At 42.8% G+C, this 23129-nt stretch overlaps 1 protein-coding gene across 2 annotated transcripts in view; it reads left to right on the top strand.

Moving 5' to 3' along the window:
• The window catches only part of HCK (HCK proto-oncogene, Src family tyrosine kinase), a 33243-nt gene extending 30641 nt beyond the window's left edge, over positions 1-2602 (top strand). For both annotated transcript variants that reach the window (XM_090286211.1, XM_090286210.1), the window contains exons 11-13: positions 415-568; positions 1150-1281; positions 2237-2602. In XM_090286211.1, coding sequence (XP_090142337.1) covers positions 415-568; positions 1150-1281; positions 2237-2439 — 489 coding nt within the window. In that variant the 3' untranslated portion in view covers positions 2440-2602. The remainder of the gene's footprint in view (positions 1-414; positions 569-1149; positions 1282-2236) is intronic.
• Positions 2603-23129: the final 20527 nt, after the last annotated feature.

The following is a 23129-nucleotide window of genomic DNA, read 5'->3' on the forward strand; positions in this document are numbered from 1 at the left end:
TCCTATACAGGTTTGGAGATAAGAAGATATAAGAGAGAAACAGCAGAATATGATCTCAGCCTACGTTGTCCCAGAAAGGGGCTGGGGGATGAATGCCCTTCATAGCATCCTGGTGTGGGTGTATAGGTCCTGGGGAATAATACCATTCATTGCTTTTTCCTCAAAGTGTTCTCTGGGAGTCCTGGAACTGTAGAGAAGCCCCCTCACTGACCCAGGCCCTGAGGATCCTCCCAACCTGGAGGGGTAGGCAGAGAAATGCCAGCCTGAACTCAGGACCCTCTCACAAAAAAGGGGGGAGCTGGCACACACGTGTTCTATTTCCTCACACTTGGACACTCCTCTTCTGCTTTTGGGTGGGACCTACCTTGGGCTGGGCCAGATCTGAGGATGAGGGTCTCTCTGTTTTGGGTGGAGATTGCGGAAGGCATGGCCTTCATCGAGCGGAGGAACTACATTCACCGAGACCTCCGAGCCGCCAACATCCTGGTCTCTGCGTCCCTGGTGTGCAAGATCGCCGACTTCGGTCTCGCGAGGGTCATCGAGGACAACGAGTACACGGCCCGGGAAGGTAGGGGATGCTGCCAAGAGGACCTGTTTCCTTATAGATCACATTCACCGACCACAATGGAACGAAGATAGATATCAGTAACCAGAGGTTAACTAAACCCATCCCGACCAGGCAGAGGAGAGGAGGAGTACAGGGGGAGACACCATGACTGGTGGAGACCTTAGAGGCCAAGGACAAAGTCTTCCCTCTTCCCACTGCCCAGTGTGAGGACGGTGAGGCATTAGCTACCACCTGGACTTGAGGCCCCCTGAAGTCCTGCTGGCCCCGAGTATTGTGTGACCTCTAGGACTCCCCTCTTGAGGAGTCGTAGGTCGCCGGGGTAATAGCTGAATCAACAAAGTGGTCTTGGGGAGTGAAGCCCCCTGCCACACCGCAGACCCCTCTGCGCACTCCTCCCCACTTTAGCCATTGTTCCTCAGCATAGATGTTTCCTGCCTCCACAGAGGCCAGGTTTGGGGAAATCGAAGTTCTGCAGGGGGCAGATGTGGGCAGCTGTGCCATCCTGTTCCCTCACCCTAGCGGAGACCCAGCCCTGCCTGCTCCCCACGTTCTCCCTGACTCTGCTTCTTCCAACCCTGCAGGGGCCAAATTCCCCATCAAGTGGACAGCTCCTGAAGCCATCAACTTTGGCTCTTTCACCATCAAGTCAGACGTCTGGTCCTTTGGTATCCTGCTGATGGAGATGGTCACCTATGGCCGGATCCCATACCCAGGTAGCGAAGGTGGCATCAGCTTGGAGCTGCTCCCGGGGCCCAGCCGGGCTCTCTTCTCTTGTCAGTGCGTCCATTCAGACTGAGTTCTTGGTCCTCACCTTCAACCTCCCTTGCCTGCCCCACCTCGGTTAATTGCACCACCGTCCACCCAGTTTCTTAAGCCTGAAATCTGGGGGCTTCCTCTGTCCTTCCTTTTCTCTTCCCCTTACCACATCCAAGTCACAGGTTCTGGTTCTCTGACTCCAAAACACATTCCAAGCCGCCCCCCTTCTAACTCCACAGCCTCCACCCACATCCATCCTGACATCATCTCACCTCAACGGTGCAGTGGCCGCCTAACCGCCACCCTGCTTTCTCCCCGCTCTCCTACAGGCCATCCTCCCCCGGCAGCCAGAGCAATTTTCCTAAAATTGTGAGTCAGAGCTTGCCCCTTCTCCACCTCTAACTCTTTTATGGTCTCCCATCATATTAGGACAAAATCCCAAACTTCTAAGTATGCCTGCAGGTCTGGCATGATCCAGCCCCTGCCTACTTCTCTGGTTTCACTTTTTGCTGCACCCACTATCCAGTCATTCAGCTGCTCGGCAGCTCTCAGGACTCTGCTGGCTTGTGATTGTCTTCCTCATGTGCTCAGATGGCAGCTGCAGCTGCAAGGATCACATTGTCTGAGCATCCGGAGAAAGGAGGAAGTGTGTGTCCTTCAAAGTCTCTTTTTGTCAGGGACAAAAACCTTTCCTGAAGTCTCCCTGCAGACTCCTTCTCAGCTCCCATTGGCCAAAACTGGGGGTCATGCCCCAGCCCTCACTCAGGGGAGTCTCTGGACTTTGCAGTGGGAGGGGCTCAGCTCCCACAGGAGGTGAGGAGTGATGGCTGCTGGGCGGCCAGCACGTCAGCCGGCCACCCCTGGACTCCCATCCCCAATCCCTCCCTTTTTAACTCCATGACTCCTTTTCAGGGATGTCAAACCCTGAGGTGATCCGGTCACTGGAACGTGGATACCGGATGCCCCGGCCAGAGCACTGCCCCGTGGAGTTCTACAACATCATGACGCACTGCTGGCAGAACCGCCCTGAGGAGCGGCCCACCTTCGAATACATCCAGAGTGTGCTGGACGACTTCTACACGGCCACCGAGAGCCAGTACCAACAGCAGCCGTGACAGGGGGGACCAAGGCAGGGCCAGGCTCTGAGGCAAGGCCTGGGGGGTGTCTCTAGCACCATCGGCCAGATGCCCACTCACCCTTTCCACTCCCAGATGCCCACCCTCGCTCCAGCCATGGTTCCCCATCTGTCAAGTGTCTGGGTTGAACTGGACAATCTCTTTTTGACTCTAGCAATCCACAATCTGCCATTCTCAGGAGGCCCCAAGTTCCTATTTCTATTGCTTGGGACATCTGTATTCCAGTTACAGCTGTGGTTTGAATGGGAAACTTAAATATTTAAATAAACGGTACATATGCTATAGGCTTTACTGACAGGTGAGCTTTCCTTCCAGTTCCTTAATATCTATTTGACTCTTTGCTGAACAAGTCAGAAATGGGGAAGGCCCCTCCTGAGACCAGGAGTACAAGGAGAAGGGGTTTAAAACTCAAACTGCCTCAAAATAGTTGCTGACTGTGTTAGTTCCCTATTGCTGCTGTAACAACTTGGTGGCTTTAACAACCCAAATCTATTATCTTACAGTTCCAGAGATCAGAAGTCTGAAATGGGTTGGCAGGGCTACATGCCTTTTGCAGGCGCTCGGGGAGAATCCGTCTCCCTGCCTTTTCCAGCTTCTAGAGGCTGCTGCTTGGCTCCTTTCCACTCATTACTCCAAGCTCTGCTTCGGTCATCACATCTCTTTCCCTGGCTCTGAGTCTTCTGCCTCCCTCTTTCACTTATCAAGGACCCTGTAATGATACTGGACCCACCTGGATAATCCAGACTAATCTTCCATGTCTAGATCCTTATCACATCAGTGAAGTCCCCTTTGCCATGTAAGGCACCATCTTTACACGTTCTGGGGATTAGAATAGGGATTTTTGTGGGTGCTGGGGCATTATTCTGCTTCTCACACTGGTGCTGGGACTCTGGATGGGTTTTGTCTCCAAGGAGCTGGGTCTGACGGGAATGATTTTACATACTCTGGGACCCTGACTCTCCTGCCAAGCCACATGGCTACATGAGCTGGTGGGTCTCTGCCAGCATTGGGGGCATTTCCCATGGCCAAGGAGCCCTTGTGGTTGTTAAAATGATATCCATGATTGCAGCAATCCTGGGATCTGGAGTTATGGCTGCTGAGAAGTATCTGGTTTGCTGTGCGGGGAGCTCTCAGTGGAGGGGAGGGACCCGGGAAGGAAGGAGAGAAGCCATTGAGACATGTGGTCTCACTTGTAAGTCCCTGGCAGTTAGCTTTTGTTGTAAGGGGAGAAATGAGAAGAGGTGACAGTGGGATAGGGAGCAAATGACACCTTTCTGTATTATTGCATTCCTTGAATGATCTATATCACAGTACTCACTGGGGTCCTGTGGAACCCTATATGAATTTATTCTGTGCCCCTTAGTAGCACAGTCTTAACCTTAGAAACTGAGTATAAGAACAGTGGGAAATAAAGCTATTGGTGTTTCAATTTACCTAGTTGGTAACTGAATTTTTCTTTGCTTTCTGGTTTGAGATGTGTCTTTGGGTATCTGAACACAGAGCTCTGTGATAGGAATTTGCACTCATGATTGTGGTATTAATACACCGAATTGCTATTCAGTAATACATAGGAGGAGTACACTTTCCAGCCCCGCTAATGTTGAGCTTGGCCATGAGACTTACTTTAGCCAATGGTATATTAGAAAATGTGATATAAGCAGAGGCTTAAAATGTGCTTGTGGGGTTGGCTTGTCCTCCAGTCTTTTGCCCTGAAAAGAGCATAGTCCAAGAAAGATGAATGACATGTGCAGATTTGAACACAACCTGCAGCTTGATGTTAAACCCAGCTGATCCCAGCCTCAATCAACTGAACTCTACCTGACCTGTGGACATGTGAGAGAGAAGTACATGTTTAATCTTATAAGCCTTTGAGTTTGTGGGTTGTTTTGTTACATAGCATTATTATAGAAATAGCTGACTGAGAGTTGCAGCCTATTGTGATGTGACCAAGATCAAGAAGTCAATTCATTCCCTCCTGCTCTTTCAGTTTACACTACTCTACACTCTGATTGATTCCTCTGGCCATAGAAAAGATAGGTGAAAACATGGGGATAGATACAACATCAAAAGCATGATCCATGAAAGAAAAAAACTGATAATTTGGACTCCTTTAAAATTAAAAACTGCTCTGAGAAATACAGAGAAATGAAAATGAAGGAAAAGACAAGCTCTTATATGGGAGAACATATTTGCAAAACACATATCTGTTAAAGACATGATGTCCAAAGCATACAGAAAACTCTTAAAACTCAACAATAAGAACCCAATTAAAAAATGGGCAAAAGACCTGAACAGACACCTCACAAAAGAAAATACACAGATGACAAATAAGCATATGAAAAGCTGCTCAATAGCAAATGTCATTAAGAGAAATGCAAATTAAAACAACAAGATACCACTACCCACCTATCAGGATGGTCAAAACCTAGAACACTGACATCAAACGCTGGTGAGGATGTGAAGCAACAGGAACTCTTATTCATTCATTGCTGGAGGGAATGCAAAATGCTGCAGCCACTTTGGAAGACATCTGACAGTTTCTCATAAAACTAAATATACTCTTACTATACAATTCAGTAATACACTTCTTGGTATTTACCCAAATGAGTTAAAAACTTATATCCACACAAAAACCTACACACTAATGTTTGTAGTAGCTTTATGTATAACTGTCAAACTTGGAAGCAACTAAGATGTCCTTCAATGGGTGAATGGAGAAACAAACTGGTACATTCATATAATGCAACACTGTTCAGTGATAAAAGGAAATGGGCTATCAAGACAGGAAGAAAGTTAAATGCATATTGCTGAGTGAAAGAAGCCAATCTGAAAAGGCTGCATACTGTATATTCCAACCATAGGGCATTCTGGGAAAGGTAAAATATAGAGACAGTTAAAAACCAGCAATTGCCAGGAGTGGTGGGGAGGGAGGATGGGATGAATAGGTAGAACATAGGGGATTTTTAGGGCAATGAAACTATTCTGTATGATACTCTTAATGGTAGACACATATTATTATATATATATATATATTAAAACTCATAGAGACAGTACCCTCCGCGGTCCTGGGATCTGTCTGTTGCTTCAACAGGGTTTGGACGAAACAGACCTAGGGTCGCGCTTTCTTTTTAACTATCCTCCAACATCTTTTTTAGTCACCACCTTTGGAACCACCTCAGCGATCCTCAGCCTCCGAGACCAGCCAACACCATTTTTTTTTTTTGTTTTTTTTTTTTCGGCCTTAAATCTTCATTGCCGAACGACCATGAGCTCCCAAGTTCGTCAGAATTATTCCACCCAGGTGGAGGCCTCCGTGAACTGCCTGGCCAACCTGCAGCTGCAGGCCTCCTACCCTACCTCTCTCTGGGCTTCTTTTTCAACCGGGACGATGTGGCTCTGCAGGGCGTGGGCCACTTTTTCTGAGAGTTGGCCAAGGAGAAGTGCGAGGGTGCCGAGTGTCTCTTAAAGCTGCAAAACCAGCATGGTAGCCGCATTCTCTTCCAGGACGTGGTGAAGCCTCCCCAGGATGAGTGAGGTAAAATCCAGGATGCCATGGAAGCCGCCTTGGCCTTGGAGAAGAACCTGAACCAGGCCCTTTTGGATCTGCATGGATATGCATGCCCTGGGTTCTGCCCACACAGACCCTCATCTCTGTGACTTCCTGGAGAACCATTTCCTGGATGAGGAGGTGAAAATCATCAAGAAGAGGGGTGACCACCTGACTAACATCCCCAGCTGGCTGGCCCCCAGGCTGGGGTGCCGAGTATCTCTTTGAAAGGCTCACCCTCAAGCACAACTAGGAAGGAAGCCTTTGGAGCCCAGAGACCTCTAAGGGGCCTCTCTGCATTTCCCTGGTGTCTGCCTTTTGCCCAAGCCTCTCCCTGAAACGACAAGACACCCCTTTAACCACCTGGAACCCTCTCCCATGCATTGGACCAAATGGAAACAATAAAGCTTTTTGCAGCAACCGCCCCCCCCCCAAAAGAAAACAACTCATAGAATGTACAGCACAGAGTGAACAATGTAAACTATGGACTTTGATTAATAATAATGTTATCAATATTGGCTCATTAGCTTTAACATATATACCATATTAAGGCAAGATGTTAATAACAGGGGAAATGGGGCAGATGAAGAGGTGTATGGGAACTTTGAACTTATACTCATTTTTCTGTAGATCTAAAATTGCTCTAAAATATAAAGTCTAACAAACAAACAGACAAACCAAAACATGGAGATAAATTTTGTGCCACCAATTCTACGGGAAAACTGTGTGTGGTCCTCCCCTGGAAGGTGGCAAAGGAAGGCATGGACACAATGCTCCATGTTAATGACTTGCTTCAGTCTAGCCTCTAGCTCTGCCTTTGAGTTTAAGTATGGAGAAAGCACTGATTCCCTGTGATTTGGAATAAAACTGCCTCCTTATTCCCCAGCCTGGGCCCTCAATTTTGTCATGTTTAAGGCTGTAACAATTTGCATTCCTTCCCTTTTGGGGTTCACAATGACTGCTAGTTGTCCCCATATCCACGTTCCCCCTTCTTCTAGAGAAACAGAATTTGTATCAGGGGCATGTGACTACCCAGAATGAATGCTACACTTCCCGCTTCCTTTTGCAACAAAGTGTGGCGATGTGATTAAGTTATGATTAATGGGTTGTAAGTGGCAGTGTGGTATAGCACCTTTTAGCAGCCTTTTTTAAAAAGACAACTAATTGATGTGAGTGCTGGCTGGGTAGTTCAGTAGGTTAGAGCATCATCCCGATACACCAAGGTTGTGGGTTCGATCCCTGGTCAGGGCACGTACAGGAAGCAACCAATGAATGCATCAATAAGTGGAACAACAAATCAATGTTTCTCTCTCTCTCTTATTCTCAAAAAAAAAAAAAAAGGACAACTGATTTGAACTCTTGGCCTCTTATTTTTTATCTCTTCCTCTGTCATACTGTCTAGAATGTGCATGTGAAGACTAGAGCTAGCTGCCATCTTGGACCCTGAGGAAGATGAATTAACTATAGGGATGGCAAAGCTGGATGGAGCCTGGATCTCTGAAGGCATTTGAGGCATAGCCGCCGTATAGCTAGGATGGTCCTACAGATTTTTACCTCAGGGGGTGTGGCATATACTGTAGTATCCCTTAAACATTATCTGCATCATTGTGCCTGAGGGGTCTTTTTCTAAAACTGCAAACAAACAAACAAACAAAAACCCTCAGCTGCCAGTGTTCTAAGAAGGCCAAAAGTGCTAAGGAATTAACACCCTCTAGGATCAGTCCTTAACTAATGATTTTGGGAGTTTGTATATAAATACCCCTGCTCTCTTGCCTCTTGGTTGGGATAACTGAGGTGAGTGTTTTGCGTTGGAACACAGCCACATCATTATTTATTGTCTGTAGTGGTTTTTGTACCACAAGGCAGAGTTGAGTAGTTGTGACCCAATCACATGGTCTTCAAAGCCTTAAATATTTATTATGTGGCCCTGTACAGAAAAACTTTGCTAGTGAAACAATGATTCAAGTCCTGATTTGTAGCATGTGCTGATTTTTGTGTTGTAAACAGTACTACCATGGCCAATTTCAAACTACCAACCAGAACGGCATTATGACGTTCATGGGCCTTTGGCGCTTCTGCCTTTGTTGGAACCTTCTTTCATAAAATGTATATTCTATTTACAAATATATTAAATTAAATATAAATTAAAGTTGACAACTGCATTGATACCAAGATGAACATATTAATATTATATATGAAAACATTTTCTTCAACCCCAAAGTTCATTTTTTTCCTACTGATTTCAAAATGTTTAATTTTTTTTTTAACATTTTGGTGGTCACTAAAAGTATGGTGGGCCTTGTGCACTATGCCTACTGCGTTAATGGATAAATTGGCTCTGCTACCAACCCAACGCCACTGAATGCAGAGCTGGGAAGGGATATGCAGTAGCATACCATTGGACAGTATTAAACATAAAGTAGATGTAAATAACTCAAGAGCATTTATAATAGTAAGATACAGTAAAATGATTCAGAAGTTATGAATTTTAAATATAGACTGTTTCATTTTTAATATCCTTTAATTTTAAATTTAGATAATTTAAGTTTCAATAATGCCTAAGTTCAACAATTACAAATTATGGAAAATTTCACTATCAGCTCTTGCAAGAAGTATAATCCAGCTCCTACAGACCAGTGCCCTCTGAGGTCCCTTCATTTCCCAAATAAACTACTTTTTCTTGTATCCTTGTCTCAGAGTTGGTTCTGGGGGGAAACTAAACTAAGAGGGAAGTAAGCTTCCATCTTGTCAAGCCCCTATTATTGTGGGGGCGGGGCTTCCTTATAGTTGGATCTATTCCCAACTGATAGAGTGAAGCTTGAGATTCATTTGTAATGCAAGCATTCAACAAATATATATATATATAGCATGTATTTAATAGGGACACAGTTGGGAACAACATAGACTCTGCCCAAGCCTTTATGGGAGATGGACAATAATAAATAACCAAATTATACCTACATATATGTGTGTGGCCAGGGATGACCTCTCTGGGGAGGTGACCGTTGAGCTGAGAGCTAAACATGAAAAGGAGTTAGCCATACACAATTTGGGAAAAGAGGATTCCAAACAGAAGGAACTGCAAGTGCAAAGACCCTGGGGTGGAGCTGAGCTCATCAAGTTCTGATGAGGTCTGTGTGGCTGCAGCCAGGTAAGTGAAGGGAAGAATGGCAAGAGACAAGGCCAGATCATGCAGTGCTTTGCAGGCCATGGTGAGGACTTAGGATTTTATGTGAATTGCAATGGGAAACCCTTGTGAGTTTTAAACAGGGGAAAAATACCATCTGATTCTTGTTTTTAAAAGACTTCTTTGGCTGTTAAATGCAAAGTAGAGATGAGAGCTGAAAAGAGTAAGCATAGGAAAACCAGGGAGAAGGCTGCCACAGAGGCTTAGGTGAGGGAGGAGGGTGGCCTAGGCCTGGATGACACAGTGAATTGTTACAAAACAACCCCCAATGAATCATTCCTCCTTAAACTCATGCCCTTGTGTGGTTCTCCTCCCACTTTGACTCTGTACTGACCTTGTGACTTGTTTTGACCAATAAAATGTGGCAGAATTGATGCTATGGGAGTTTTGAAGATTAGGCCCTAGAACAGCCTTGCAACTTTTACTCCTACCTCCATAGAACCCGTGAGACCACAATGAGAAGCCTAGGCTGTCGCCCTTGCAGATCAGAGACCACGTAGACAGGCCCATCTAATAACCAGCACCAACCACCTAGACATATGAGGTTACCTTGTACCCTCCAGCCCCAGTGGAGCCATCAGATGAGAATGCATGAGAGATTCCAGGTGAGATCTTTGGAACTGCCCAGATTGCCAACCCACAAAAGCAAGAGAAATAACAAATCATTGTTTTGAGCTGCTAAGTTCTAGAGTGGTGAGTTATGCAGCAATAGATAACTGAAAGCAGTGTGAGAAGGACACAGATTAGTACATCCTACCATTCTCCTTGGAGACACCTAAGGATTAGATTTGCATCCTCTAAGTCCAACCCCACACTCTCATTCTCCCTGGATGAAAACTTGAAAACATTATGCGAAGTGAAACAAACCAGACACAAAAGGACAAATGTTGCACAATTCCGTTTATATGAAGTATCTAGAATTAGATGATTCATGGAGACAAAAAGTAGAATAGTGGTTATCAGGGGCCATGGTGGGGGTGGGGTATAATATAATGGAGAGTTAGGGTTTTTTAAGGGAAAGAAAAAGAAATGTATCATGTGATAGAGCTAGTAAGAGGTAGGGACTGGATCTGAACTCAGGCCATCGAGTTCCAGGATTCTGGTGTATGTTACTAGAAGAAAATGGGATATGAAAATCCTTTGGGAAAAACAAAAAGTATGAGGAGGGGAAAAATGGAAATACTGAGGAATAATATGCCATTTATGGAGCTTTTCCCCATATCAGTCATTCCTCTTCAGGCATCCAGAAATGGCAGAAACACCCAGGATTCAAGCTCCAGGAGAACTGGTTGCAAGTTTGTATTATCTGCCTTACTAGCTATGAGACTCCAGGCAAGTCCTCCTAGTCTCCCAAGCTTTCTCCCCCTTGGGAATAATAACTGTTCAGCTACTCTTCAGGATGGTTGTGTGGATCACAAGAGTTAATGGTTGTGTGTTTTAATCATCTATTGCTGCATGAGAAACCACTTCAAAATCTAGACCAACTGGGCTCAGCTGACAGTCTTTCTGTTACACACGGTGTTGGATGGGGGTTATACATGTGGCTGCATTCAGCAGTTCAGCTGGTGTGGACAGGTCCAAAATGACTTCATTCACAATTCTAGTGCTCAGCCAGAGTTTTTAGAATGTCTGGAGGATTTGGCTGACCTCCCGCCCTTTCCATGTGGCTTTCCAGCAGGGTAGCCAGTTTTCTTTAGACCCAAGACGGTATAAGCAGAAGCTGCCAAGCCTCTTAAGGCTAAGACCCAGAATTGGCAATCATTTGTACCACGTTTTATTGGTCAAAGCAAATGACATGACCAGCCAGATTCAAAGGAAGGAGAAATAAAATCTGCCTCTTGATGGGAAAAACAGCATGCTCATGCAAAGATGGGAAGACTTCTTGGCAACCATCTTTGTAGACAATCTACCACATGTCCCCTGCCAGGAGGTAGGATTAGATAAGAGAGTTTTGTGAATGATTTTTGCATAACGTTAAATGCTGCAGTACACTGCAAATGGTAAGTGCTGATTATTATTATTTTTAACTTTTTGAAACAGTTGCTGACAGTAGGTGTTGTATCCATTTTACAATGATACATGGACCAAATGAATTTTCGGGTCTCTCCTAATTTTAACATCATGGCTACTTTGAGTTTCCTTCTCGAGATAATGGAAACTGAGGCTTAGGAATGTTGAGTGACACACTTACCTAACTAGCACATGGTAAACACCACATTCAAAGATGTCTTCCTCCACCAAATATACTACTTTCATTCATTCATTTAACAAATAGTGTATTGGGCAACTGTCATATGTCCGAAGGAGTATACGTAAGAATATGACAACTAGGTAACATTATGTCACTGGATCCTCATCATAAAACTACAATCAAGGTGTTAAAACAATCCTCTCCCCATTTTAGGGATGAAAATTAAGCAGAACAAGGTAAAATAAAAAACAGGATCTTATCTTAATAGGTATTACAATCTATTGGAGAGGAAATAGAATAGTCAAGCAAGTAATTAAATATATAAGTACAAATTATTCTCGGAGTCGGGCTGCTATTGGAGTCCTGGTAGCTGCACTACTCACCTAAATCAAGACCTCAAGTAACCCTGGCAACGGGTTTTCCGGCCAATAGTAAAGATGGCGCCGAAAGAGCAAGCGCGTTTACGCACAACTCTCATTTCCCACAATGCAGTGGGGGGAGGGGCGGTGCAGTCTCTGCCAGGACCTAATATGGCTCCCATAGTTAAACCATCTTCTCTCTTCTCCTTATCAGCGATTTGACTGCCCACACCAGGGTACGGATCAGGACCTAAGTCTACTTTGCCCCTCTTGACCGCAACTACAGGAGCTACTGAAGCTGGGCGGCACCTCGCAGAGTTGAAGTCCGTAACTAGGGAAACACCACTTCCGCCGACGTCATCACGGCGACACGTGGATCCAAGATGGCGACAACGATGGTGAGTGAAGGAGACTCCGGGTTCCGTAGCCGGAGCGGGGTTCTCCGGGGGATCCCAGGACCTTCCGGCACCCCCATGCCTGCCCGACCCACCGCCGGAACCCCTAGCTCTTGCCTGAGGGACGTCCCTAACTGGGCTTGTCTCGTCCAAAATCCCGACCCTCTCCGGCCTCGGCCCCGCACTCAGGCTTGTCAAGGCCTGGAGTTTTGGGGGAGGCACTGGGTCGGAGGAAAGATTTCTGCTACTGCCTCCGTCGGTTCCTATTCCTGCTTTGGTCTCTGCCTTCTGTGGCCCCATTTTCCAATTTTCACTTCCCAGGCTTTACCCCTATTAAGAGGCCCCCATTATTCCTGCCCTCGCTTCTCCCCATCACGACCAGACCCTGCTCTCCACCTCCCCACTGTCTTGACCAGTCCCTGGATGCAGTCTCACCACTGACCAGCCTCCCAGTCCAAGACCTGTTTGAGATCCTTTCCAGAGCCCCGTCTTCACCCCCACCTTCACCTGCTTCCACCGCGCACCCATCTCGACTGCCGTTATCCCGGAGCATGCCCTTATCCACCCCCACCCCCCATCCCCAGACCTTTCCCTATTTTTCCTGTCTCCTCTGTACACTCCCTGCCTCTTCACTGGTTCTCAAAGTTCAGTGTGCATAAGACTGGGGGTGGGGGCTTAGGTATGTTGAAAATGCAGTTTCCTGAACCCCACTCCTAAAGCTAGGTGATGCCCATGAACCCGCGGTTTTATAAGCACTCCAGTGATTATGATGGAGGTGGTACGTTTTAAAAAACACTATACTATCCCCGCCTTACTGCCTTCCCTTTTCATGCCCCTGCAGGGCCTGTTAGGGATAAAAGTTTATTAGCATGGAGCTCTTTAGGATGAAGGAATGCTCTTCAGGATGCAGGAGTGTGGATAAAGGTGCAGTGTGCCTGAAAAGCGGGTCAGAACTTGTTTGCTCCTTGTACAAAACTCTGGAAGTAGATCTCTGAAGGAATGGCCTTTCTTCCAGAACCTCAGTTCACATTCTCCTTGTCAAAATTGAAGTCATTTAATCCAGAGTGATTTTTTTAGGTCTTCCTATATTTTGCTTCGTTAGCTGATAATTATATTCTGGGCGTGAATGCAAAGGAAAGCACAGAGAGAAGGAAGTGACATTTGACCTTAACAAAGGAAAATTCTTGTTTAAGTTCTTTGGTGTTAGTTTTCTCCAAACAAGGGTAGGTTATTGGCCGATAACGAGTTTCCCTCCTTCTGTTAACCACCTGATAACTTATCCTTTGTGTTGAATGAAGTATTCCTTATTTAGGACAGGTCAGGTGAAAGAGATTTCACAATCTTGCCTGATTTCTGTGCTGTCAGACCAGTCTTAACCACGACTGGAGAAAATTCTAAAAAGTGGTATGTTGAAACCACATTCAGAACAAAGATGATGTAAGAACTTAGGAAAAGTCACACCTTCTCACCATAGAGAAAAAGTTCAATAAAGAGGCATTTATAGAATTGCCCTGGGAAATTCCTGTCCTGTTCAGGGGTTTTAAAGAGGCAATAAGTTAGCAGTACTTGTTTCTGAACACATTTATATAATCAACAACTGTTTGTGTGCCTGCTCTGTGCCAAGGCCTAGGGATGTAGTTATGAATTAGAGGGTCAAGGTCCATCCTTGTGGAGCTTTTCTAATCTGAGGAAAGAGAACAAGTAAACAAATACATGAACAAGATAATGTCAGTGGTAAGTGCTGTAAATATAGAAACTGGTTTCAAGAAACTTGAGGATGTAATGTACACAGTGACCCACAGAGGTCAGTGTAAAGAGTGCACACAAGAAACTTCATGTTTGATGCAATAGTGAAAAAGTGTGGAAGCAAGTTTTATTACAGGGGAATATGTGTAACATGTCACGTGGGGTCACAGATAGACTTGAGTTTGGTCTGTGTCAAACACTTGCTTACACGGAAGTCAGAATAGTCCCCACACCCTCTGATACGTAGGCTGTTTCACAACCATTGGGGATATAAACGTGTGGGTCTGCTTTGGGGTGCATGGGTTTCTGAGGAAAGTCATACAAAGAAAGAGGAACTGAGCTAGTGGACTCAGTGACCGTGGAAATGGGCTGGGTTTTTGGTTTGTTCTTTTGTTTTGAAAGTAGGGTTGTGGGTACAAGTCTGTGGGCTTTTCCCTCTCCCTTTCTTTTTAGTGAATGGCTCTTCTTCCCAAGGGTTGGGCTGCTACCTCCCCAGTCTATGTTAGCACAGTGGGTGTTTCCTGAACCTGCAGGCCTAGAGTTCTCCCACCATAGGAGCCATAAGAGTATGGTTGGTGTAAACTGAAGTTCTCTCTGGTTTTCTTGCCGTCCTCCTGCTCTGGGTTCAGATGACTATGAAGTTACAGGATACCAAATTGATCTAGCTGGGTCTGAGGTGAGAGGCAGGCTTGTATCTCACCCTTTATGGAAATAGTGAGCATATGGAATATACTTTTGAGAATATTATTGTGGTGGAACTTGGGAAATGTCCATTGAGTACATTTGTAGACATCTCAGGAGAATAAACTCTGTGTACTTCTCTCACATATCATTGTTCATACTGTTTTGAGTTTCATCTTTTTCCTTTTTTATTGGATATCATTCATATACCATAAAATTTGCCCTTTTAAAGTATACAGTTCGGTGGTTTTCAATATAGTCACAAAGTTGCGCAAACTTCATCACTGTCTTCTTCCAGAACATTTTCATTCCCAAGAGAAACCCATTAGCAAGTCACTTCCTGCACTCCCCCACCCCTCTCCACCACCACCACTAATTTACTTTCTGTGTATACATTTGCCAGTTCTGAAAATTTCCTATAAATGGAATCGAACACTATGTGGTGCTTAGTATATGGCTTTCTTTTCTTTTTTTACATAGCATGATGTTTTCAAAGGTAGTTAATTTTGTAGCACTTATTAGTACCCCATTCCTTTTTATGGCCAAATAATATTTCACTGTATGACTAGACCACATTTTCTTTATCCCTTTATCAGTTGATGGGATTGCTTCCACTTTTTTGCTATTATGAATAATGTGGCAGTTTTTGTATTTTTAGTTTTCTTGGGTTTATACCTAGGAGTGGAATTGCTGTATCGATTCACACTGTTTTGAGCTTACTTGGATTGATCCAGTCCAGAGGTGGGGGAATGGACTGAATGACCTCAAGTTTCCTTTGAGCAGATGGAGGTAGTGCTAGCCAGTCCCCCCAGCTCAGTCAGAAGCACAGGAAGTGTTTTTAGTGGTGGAACCTGGATGGCAGAGTCCTAGAACAGGAGGCAAGAGACCTGGACTCTGCCACCAGTCCCATGTGTGGAAAATTGCTGTCTCCTCCGGGCCTCATGTGTGTGGTGGGCATTAGCCAACGAGGAAGGAGTCAGCAGCCTGTTTAGACCCAGCACTGCCACTGATCTCCCGTGTGTTGGGGGGCAAGTCAGTCTGGCATGTGAAATTAAGGTTGGGACTTTTAAAAAAGAACAGAAACTTCTTTTGTTTCTTTTAATAGTTCATTTTTTTTGTATTTTTTTTTTATTACTATTTACCACCCTTATACACCCTCTTCCATATCCACCCACCTCCTGCCCTACCTGCAATCACCACACAAGGTTTGGACTTGATGATTTTTAAATTCCAGGTTGAAAACTTTGTTGTTTAGAATACTTGCATTTAAGGTGACTTTTTCCAATATGCCTATAAAATCAGGTGGATGCCCCCCCCCCCCCCCGTGATAATAGTTTCTGTGGTCTTTCCAAGCTTTTGTCTGTTGGTTGTGTTGTCTGTCTGGACCCTTGAGTTGCTCCACTGGCACATATTCTGCCAGAACCACTGTGTCTTTGGAGCTGGTGCAGACACCAGGACTTGGTTCAGATGTGTTTCTCTGCGGAATCCCTTTAAAGAAGTGCCCTTAATCCCCTTAGGAAGTACAGAGGAGGCCGAGAGCATTAAGTTGTCTCTTGGTTTCTTTTTTACAGCTTGACAGAAGTTCCCCTTTGATCTCATCATTAAAGGTGCAGGTCACAGAATGCTTGAGGAGGTTGAGTTTTGATCTCTGGCACTGGCAGGAAGGTGGGAAGGACCCAGGATGAGCAGGGCCATCTGGCCACAGACAACCATAGGAGCCACCTACCGCCCCCAAACCTGCTTTGATCTCTGAACCATTTGCTGACTAGTGTTTCCCTAATGGGGCGTGGTTAGGGACACGCGGGACTTCTCGATTCTGTCTCATTCCTCTTCATTGCTTCCTTCTCTGCCTTCCTACCATGATATCTCACCTATGCCTGAGCATTAAGCTGAGAGACCTCCCAGGGTTTAATGTCTTGAGGTTTTGTATTCAGAAGGTATGTTAAATGCTACTAGTAGTTACTAGAATTAGTGGGCTGATCCCATTGTAAGGCATAAAAATGTCAAATGTCACTATATTGTACACCTGAAACTAATATAACCAATATAAGATTATATACCAACTATACATAAAACAATAAATTTATTTAAAAAAATTAAATCACAAGTTGGAACTGAATTCTTAAGGCTGTTCAGAAGGGGGTCTCGGTGCCCTTAATATTTTGGTGCCTTGGTTTCTACTTGAAGTAGATTAGACGCTATAATTGGCAGTCCGTGGGCCACATCTTCACATGGACTTAATTGGAGGAGTGGGGTAGACTGGCACAGCACTTAAAGAATTTTCAAGTTAGTTGTCAATGTTTAATGATTGGGAGATTTCACAATTCTAGATTTTCATTTCTCTTGAAAATTTGGGCCCAAATTCCCCATCAGGAGCATTCCCCATGAAGAACCCAGTTTGTCATCTTCTCAATTCCCTCTTGTCTTCCTCCTGAGCCGCTTCACCATTTAAGTCACTTGCCTCTAGTGGTTGAATTGGCAACCCCAAAATGAGATGGTCTCTATATAAAGTTTTCCCTACTCTGACATTCTGATTCAGAGGCTATTAAAAGTTTGTGGTAATCCCCTATGTTGCTTGACTTTGAGGGAAAACTTTCTACTCACATAGTACATGTCAGTTGATTAACCACATTCCATCTTACAAAAGTCCATTTTACGGAAGAGACTGAGGCTTGGTCTAAGGACCTGGCCTAGAATTTGACACTGATTGATTTTCTTCAAACCCCAGCTACCTTTTTGTTTTTTTTTTACATCTTTTTTCTAATTGTAAAATATACATTACATAAAACCTACCATTTTAACTATTTTAAGTGTACTGTTCAGTGGCGTTAAGTACCTTCACATTATGGTGCAGCCGTCACCCCCATCCAGCTTCAGGGCTATTTTTATCATCCCTTATTGAATCAGTTTCCTTATTTTTATTTTTTTCTAAATTTTTTATTGACTGATTGATTTGAGTGAGAGAGAGAGAGAGATCATTTTGTTGTTCCACTTATTTAGGCATTAATTGGTTGATTCTTGTGTGTGCCCTGACCGGGGATTGAACCTGCAACCTTGATCGGACTGTGCTCTAACCAACTGAGCTACTTGTCCAGGGAGTTTTTTTATTTTTAAAATGAGGATGATACTCTCCTCAAAGGGTTGATGATTAAATGAAATATGAGATGAAATTCTAACTTTTGTACTCTGAGGTTTGAACTCTTTCAGAAGCAAACTATTTAAGCCTATTGTTTGGACTGAGAGTTTCTTTTATAAATACTTAAGGCAATCTCCTTATTATGGGGCAGTGCAGCTATAGATCAAGCTGTATCTGTTTGGGAAGGGAGAGAAAATAGTAGCTGGCAGCCATAGCAGCTTCTCCAGGAGAATGGTGCTGGAGAGGTATGTGGGACTATGTGACCAGCCACAGAAAAAATAAAAATAAAAAAAAAAAAAAATAAGGCAGAGTGGGAAGGTCAATGCATTTCTTAAGTTTTATTTCTGTACTTTCTGGCCTCAAGGTTTAGGTCTGGTTGTCTGTTGCTTGGTGAGGGTAATTATTTGTTTCATTGAATTTCCACAGCCTGCTGCAGGTTTTTCTCTACCCCCAAAGAACAGTTTTATGTATTTGCTCACAGCTACTCTGTGTCTGTTGGCTCTGAAATAAAGGCTATATTTTCAGACTCTCCTGTGGCTAATTTGATTCTTTTTGTTTGTTTGTTTGTTTGTTTTTCCTTCTGTGAGTTCTTTAGCTCCATGGGCTGCTTGGTAAGTGTTCTGTAGTTGTCATTGACCATGTTGCATGTGGGTTGATTTCTTAGGGAGCTGTAGCTGATTGGGTAATTGATTTCAGTTAACTGTTGGCAAACTGTGCCCCAAAGCCTTTTTCTTTGAGGTTTTTTTTTTTTTTCCCTTAATGCGGGGAGAGATTACTGAGTGATTTTAAAATGGCAACTGTATCTTTGAGAAGAAAAAAGAAGACTCCAGCTTACTGTTAAGAAAAGTGGTGCTTTTCAGCAGGAAGTGCATCCATGCTGCAACCAGAAAGGCTGTTCACACTGGTCAGACTCTAGGTAATGCTACTTATGGGAAAGGAGGATGCGAGGTAGAGGGCTCCAGAAAGGAAAGGTTAACTTCTGGCCACAGAGGAACGTAAGTGAATGAAATATTTTTCAGTTCTCAGGGAATACTTCCTATTTTCTTTGGAAGAAGTTAATGGTTCACACCTTTCAAACTCGGTGGTGCAAATTTGGGGGAGTGATGGATACTCTTTGTCCTAATACTTCTTCACTGGGCTCTTTGGGAGAGGGTTTTTTGCATGCCTGGCTCCCAAGAATAAAATAGATAAGGAAGGCAAAACCTTGATTCTTGGGTCTCTGGAGCTTTATAACTTTTCAGGTCGCCCATATCTTTGCCAGTGGTGGGGTGTCAGATTCCGGCACAAAGAGCTTCTAGATTGCCATCACCTTGTTCCTTTTCATGCTACCTTTGCCATCTCGTGACTTGGAAACCAAGTAAAGAAAATAATGTTGAATGGGTTGGTTCACATCTCTTAGGCATCCCACTCTTTTCAGGGCTCTGAACATACAAAAGATGTTTGCTCAATACTTAATTGACTTTTCACACTGAATTTCACATGAGAGTTATAGTGATCAATGAAAGAGTAAAGGCAAATGCAATGGAATTTCCCAAGAAACAGGTACTTTGCTACTCCCTAGCTTCCTTACAGAAATGAACTGTGAGTCAAACATCATCTATCAGGCTGCAAAGGGTAAAGAATTACAAAAAGTTGAAATGGTATCCAGTACAGGCGTCTTAGCAGGGGCCCATGAATTTCTAAGTCCTCGGTCCTCCTGGATTGGTACACCAGATTCTGCATTTTGTAGCATTTTTCCTGGGAGCAGACTCTGTGGATTTTATGAAATTGTCAGAGGGGTTTGCAACACCGTACCCAAGGTTAAGAATTGCTGTGATCTGATCTGGTTTCCCACGCACCTGGTAGAATCCCCTCTGCATTGTTTTTAACCTTGTAACTTCCATTTTCTGTATATTTTCGCCTAAATATTTTTGGAGGCAATTCATTTTCTTCACCTTCTTAAAATGTAAATATTTATTTTGAATATGAGTAATCCATGTACATGGATAAAATTTAGTATACAAAAAAGCTATAAATGAAAAGAAAGTCACTTGGCTATCCCCAGTTCATTCAAGAGAGGTAAGTAATTTTGATTTAAAAAAAAAAATTTCTCCAGCCCTGGCTGTTGTGGCTCCGTGGATTGAGTGCTAGCCTGCGAACTGTAAGGACACCAGTGTGATTCCCAGTCAGGGCACCTGCCTGGGTTGTGGGCCAGGTCCCCAGTTGGGGGCTTGGGAGAGGCATTCGATTGATATATCTCTCGCACATCGATCTTTCTCTCCCTCTTTCTCCCTCCCTTCCCCTCTCTCTAAAAATAAATAAATAAAATCTTTAAAAAAATTTTTTCCAGACTATTTTTATGCATAAAAATGCCTATTTAAAAAACTTAAATTGTAAAAATTTCTAGCATACACGAAAGTAGAAGAAATGGTGTAATTAACTCCTGCCCCCACCCCATTGCCCAACTTTTAAGAATTACCACTATATTGCTAAACTTGTTTCATCTATACTTTCCTTAGCTGTTGTTTTTTTCTTCAGGTGTATGAAGTTATCATTTAACAGCATAAAATTACCATTTCAAGTGTATAGTAGAATGATTTTTAGGAAATGTGTAGACTTGTTCAACCATGATCACAATGACACAAAGTTTTAGGACATTTCTGTTGTAACCCCAACAAGTTCCTCTACAGTCAATGTATTGACACTTGGGGTCAATCCCTTTTCCCACAACCAGCCAACCACTGATCCACTTTATGTCTCTGTAGATTTACCTTTTCTAGACATTTCACATAAGTGGAATCATACAATATATAGACTTCTACTTCTGGCTTGTACTTAGGGTCATCCATGTTGTAACATGAGTTGGTAGTTTACTCCTTTTTATTGTTGAATAGTATTTCATTCCGTGACTATACCACATTTTGTTTAGCTGTTCACCAATTGAGGGGTGTTCAGATTGTTTCCAACTTTGGACTATTATGAACAAAGCTGTTAGGAACGCTCACGTATAAGTCTTTGTATGGACAGACATGTATTTCTTTTACTCTTGGGTAAATGCCTAAGATTGGACTTGCTGGGTAGTGTGGTGAGTTTATGTCTAACTTTTTAAAGATACTGCCAAACTTTCCAAAGTGGTTCTACCGTTTTACATTCCCACCAATATGTGAGGGTTTGGTTTCCCTGCATCTTCTTCCACACTTGTCTCTGTTTTTGAGTTTAGCCATTCTAGTGAGTGTGTGGTGATACTACATTGTGGTTTTGGTTTGCATTTCCCCTGTGACAAATGCTACTGAATATCTTCTCGTGTGCTTGTTAGCCATTCCTATATCTTCTTTGGTGAAATATCTGTACAAGTCTCTTGCCCATTTTAAAAGTGGATTGTTTGTCTTATGTTGTAAGAGTTTTTTTTAAAATATATTTTGGATACAAGTCCATTATCAGATATATAATTACAAAGATTTTCCTCCTAGTCTGTGGCCTCTCTTTTCATTTTAAATTTTGATGCAATCCAATTTATCAATTAAAAAAATATACATTGTGCTTTTGGTGTTGTATCTCAGACATCTTTACCTAATCCAAGTTCATAAAGATTTTCTCCTAGCTTTTCTTCTAGAAGTTTTATAGTTTTAGCGTTTCCATTTAGGTCTATGCTGCATTTTGAGTTAATTTTTGTGTGTGGTATGAGGTTTCTTTTGTATATGGCTACCAGTTGTGTCTTCAGCCATTTGTTGAAGACTGTCCTTTTCCAGTTGAATTGCCTTGGCAACTTTGTTGAAAGTCAATTTACTTTAAATGTAAAGACTTATTTCTGGACTTTTAATTCTGTTCCATTGATCTTACGCTTATCCTTACCACACTGTCTTGATTACTGTAGATTTATAATAAGCTTAGAAATTGGGAAGTATAAATCCTCTGGATCCTTTGAATTTACATGTAAATTTTAGAGTCAACTTGTAAGTTTCTACCAAAAAAGGCTGCTGGAATTTCGATGAGGATTGCATTGAAACTGTAGATCAGGTTAGGGAGAATTGCCATACTAACAATACTGAGTCTTCCAGTCCATGAACATGGAACATCTCTCCAATTTCGATGACCTTTCATTTCTCTTAGAAATGTTTTTGTAACAATAAGTATACAAGTCCTTTAAAAATTGTTATTCTTAAATGTTTTATTCTTTTTGAAACTATTATAAATGGAACTATTTTCTTAATTTTATTTTTGTATTGTTTGTTGTTAGTATGTAGAAATACAAATACTTTTTATATATTGCTCTTGTAGTCTATGATCTTGCTCACCTTATTTGTTCTAGTAGTTTTGTGGATTCCTTAGGCTTTTCTAGATACAAGATATGTAATCTACAAATAAAAGCACTTTTACTTACTTTAAATCTGGATGTCTTTGATTAATTATTTGCTTTAGTGCATACTAGTTGCATTTATAAACAATGTTCAATAGAAATGGCAAGAGTGAACATCCTTGCTTTGTTCCTCATTTTAGGCAGAAACATTCAGTCTTCTACCATTAAGTATGATTTTGGCTGTGAGTTTTTCATAGCTGCCCTTTTTCTGATTGAGGAAGTTCCTTTCTAGTTTGTTGAGTTTTTATCACGAATGTGTTGGAGTGTACCAAGTACTTTTACTTCATTGATTGTGATAATTGTGTCCTTTTTTCTATTTATATGATATATTACATTAATGAGTTTTTAGTTACTAAGCTAACCTTGCATTCCTGGGATAAACCCTATTTGGTCATTTTTTATATGTTGCTGGATTTGATTTGCTAATATTTTGTTAAGGTTTTTTAAAAACTGTGTTCATGAACAGTATTTATTTGTAGTTTCTTTTTTGTGTGATGTCTTTTTGTGACTTTGGTACATGCTTGTTTCATTCTTAGAAAACTTTTAGTGTCAAGATTTTTAAAAAGTATATATTAATATTTTCTTCCAATACCATTTCTGTTTCAGTTTTTACATTTAAGTCTTATTTATCTTCTCCAGTCCAAACAGTTTGGATAGCTCAGTACTAGACTACTTTCATTCTTCTTTTCAAAGTAATCCTGAAGTAAAGGATAAATAGCAGACTGATTACAGTGGTTTGTTTATTAGTAAAAAAGCATTGAATTGAAGGGACAAGGTAGACAAAAGATCAGAGGAGACAAGAATTAGAAAGGGGGACTAAAGGGAGACAAAAAGCAATTAATCTCTGGCAGCACAGTTTTTCTTTGGACACCTCTAATCATGACCTCAAATTGTCCCAGTGTCCCATAGCTCACACCGTGTTGACAAACCTCTGATCATTCTGCTGTGCCACGTTTGGGGCAGCTGGCCTTTGTTCACTGCAAATAACTTGCTCTGTGGCCACGGGTATGTCACTTCCTCTTTCTGGACTCCTGGATTACTTGAACCCTGAGGTTTTTCAAAAAATGTCTTATCAGACCAACTCTGGGTGG

This window comes from Furipterus horrens, unplaced genomic scaffold (assembly GCF_987537825.1).
Source record: "Furipterus horrens unplaced genomic scaffold, mFurHor1.1.pri manual_scaffold_8, whole genome shotgun sequence".
Taxonomy (NCBI): domain Eukaryota; kingdom Metazoa; phylum Chordata; class Mammalia; order Chiroptera; family Furipteridae; genus Furipterus; species Furipterus horrens.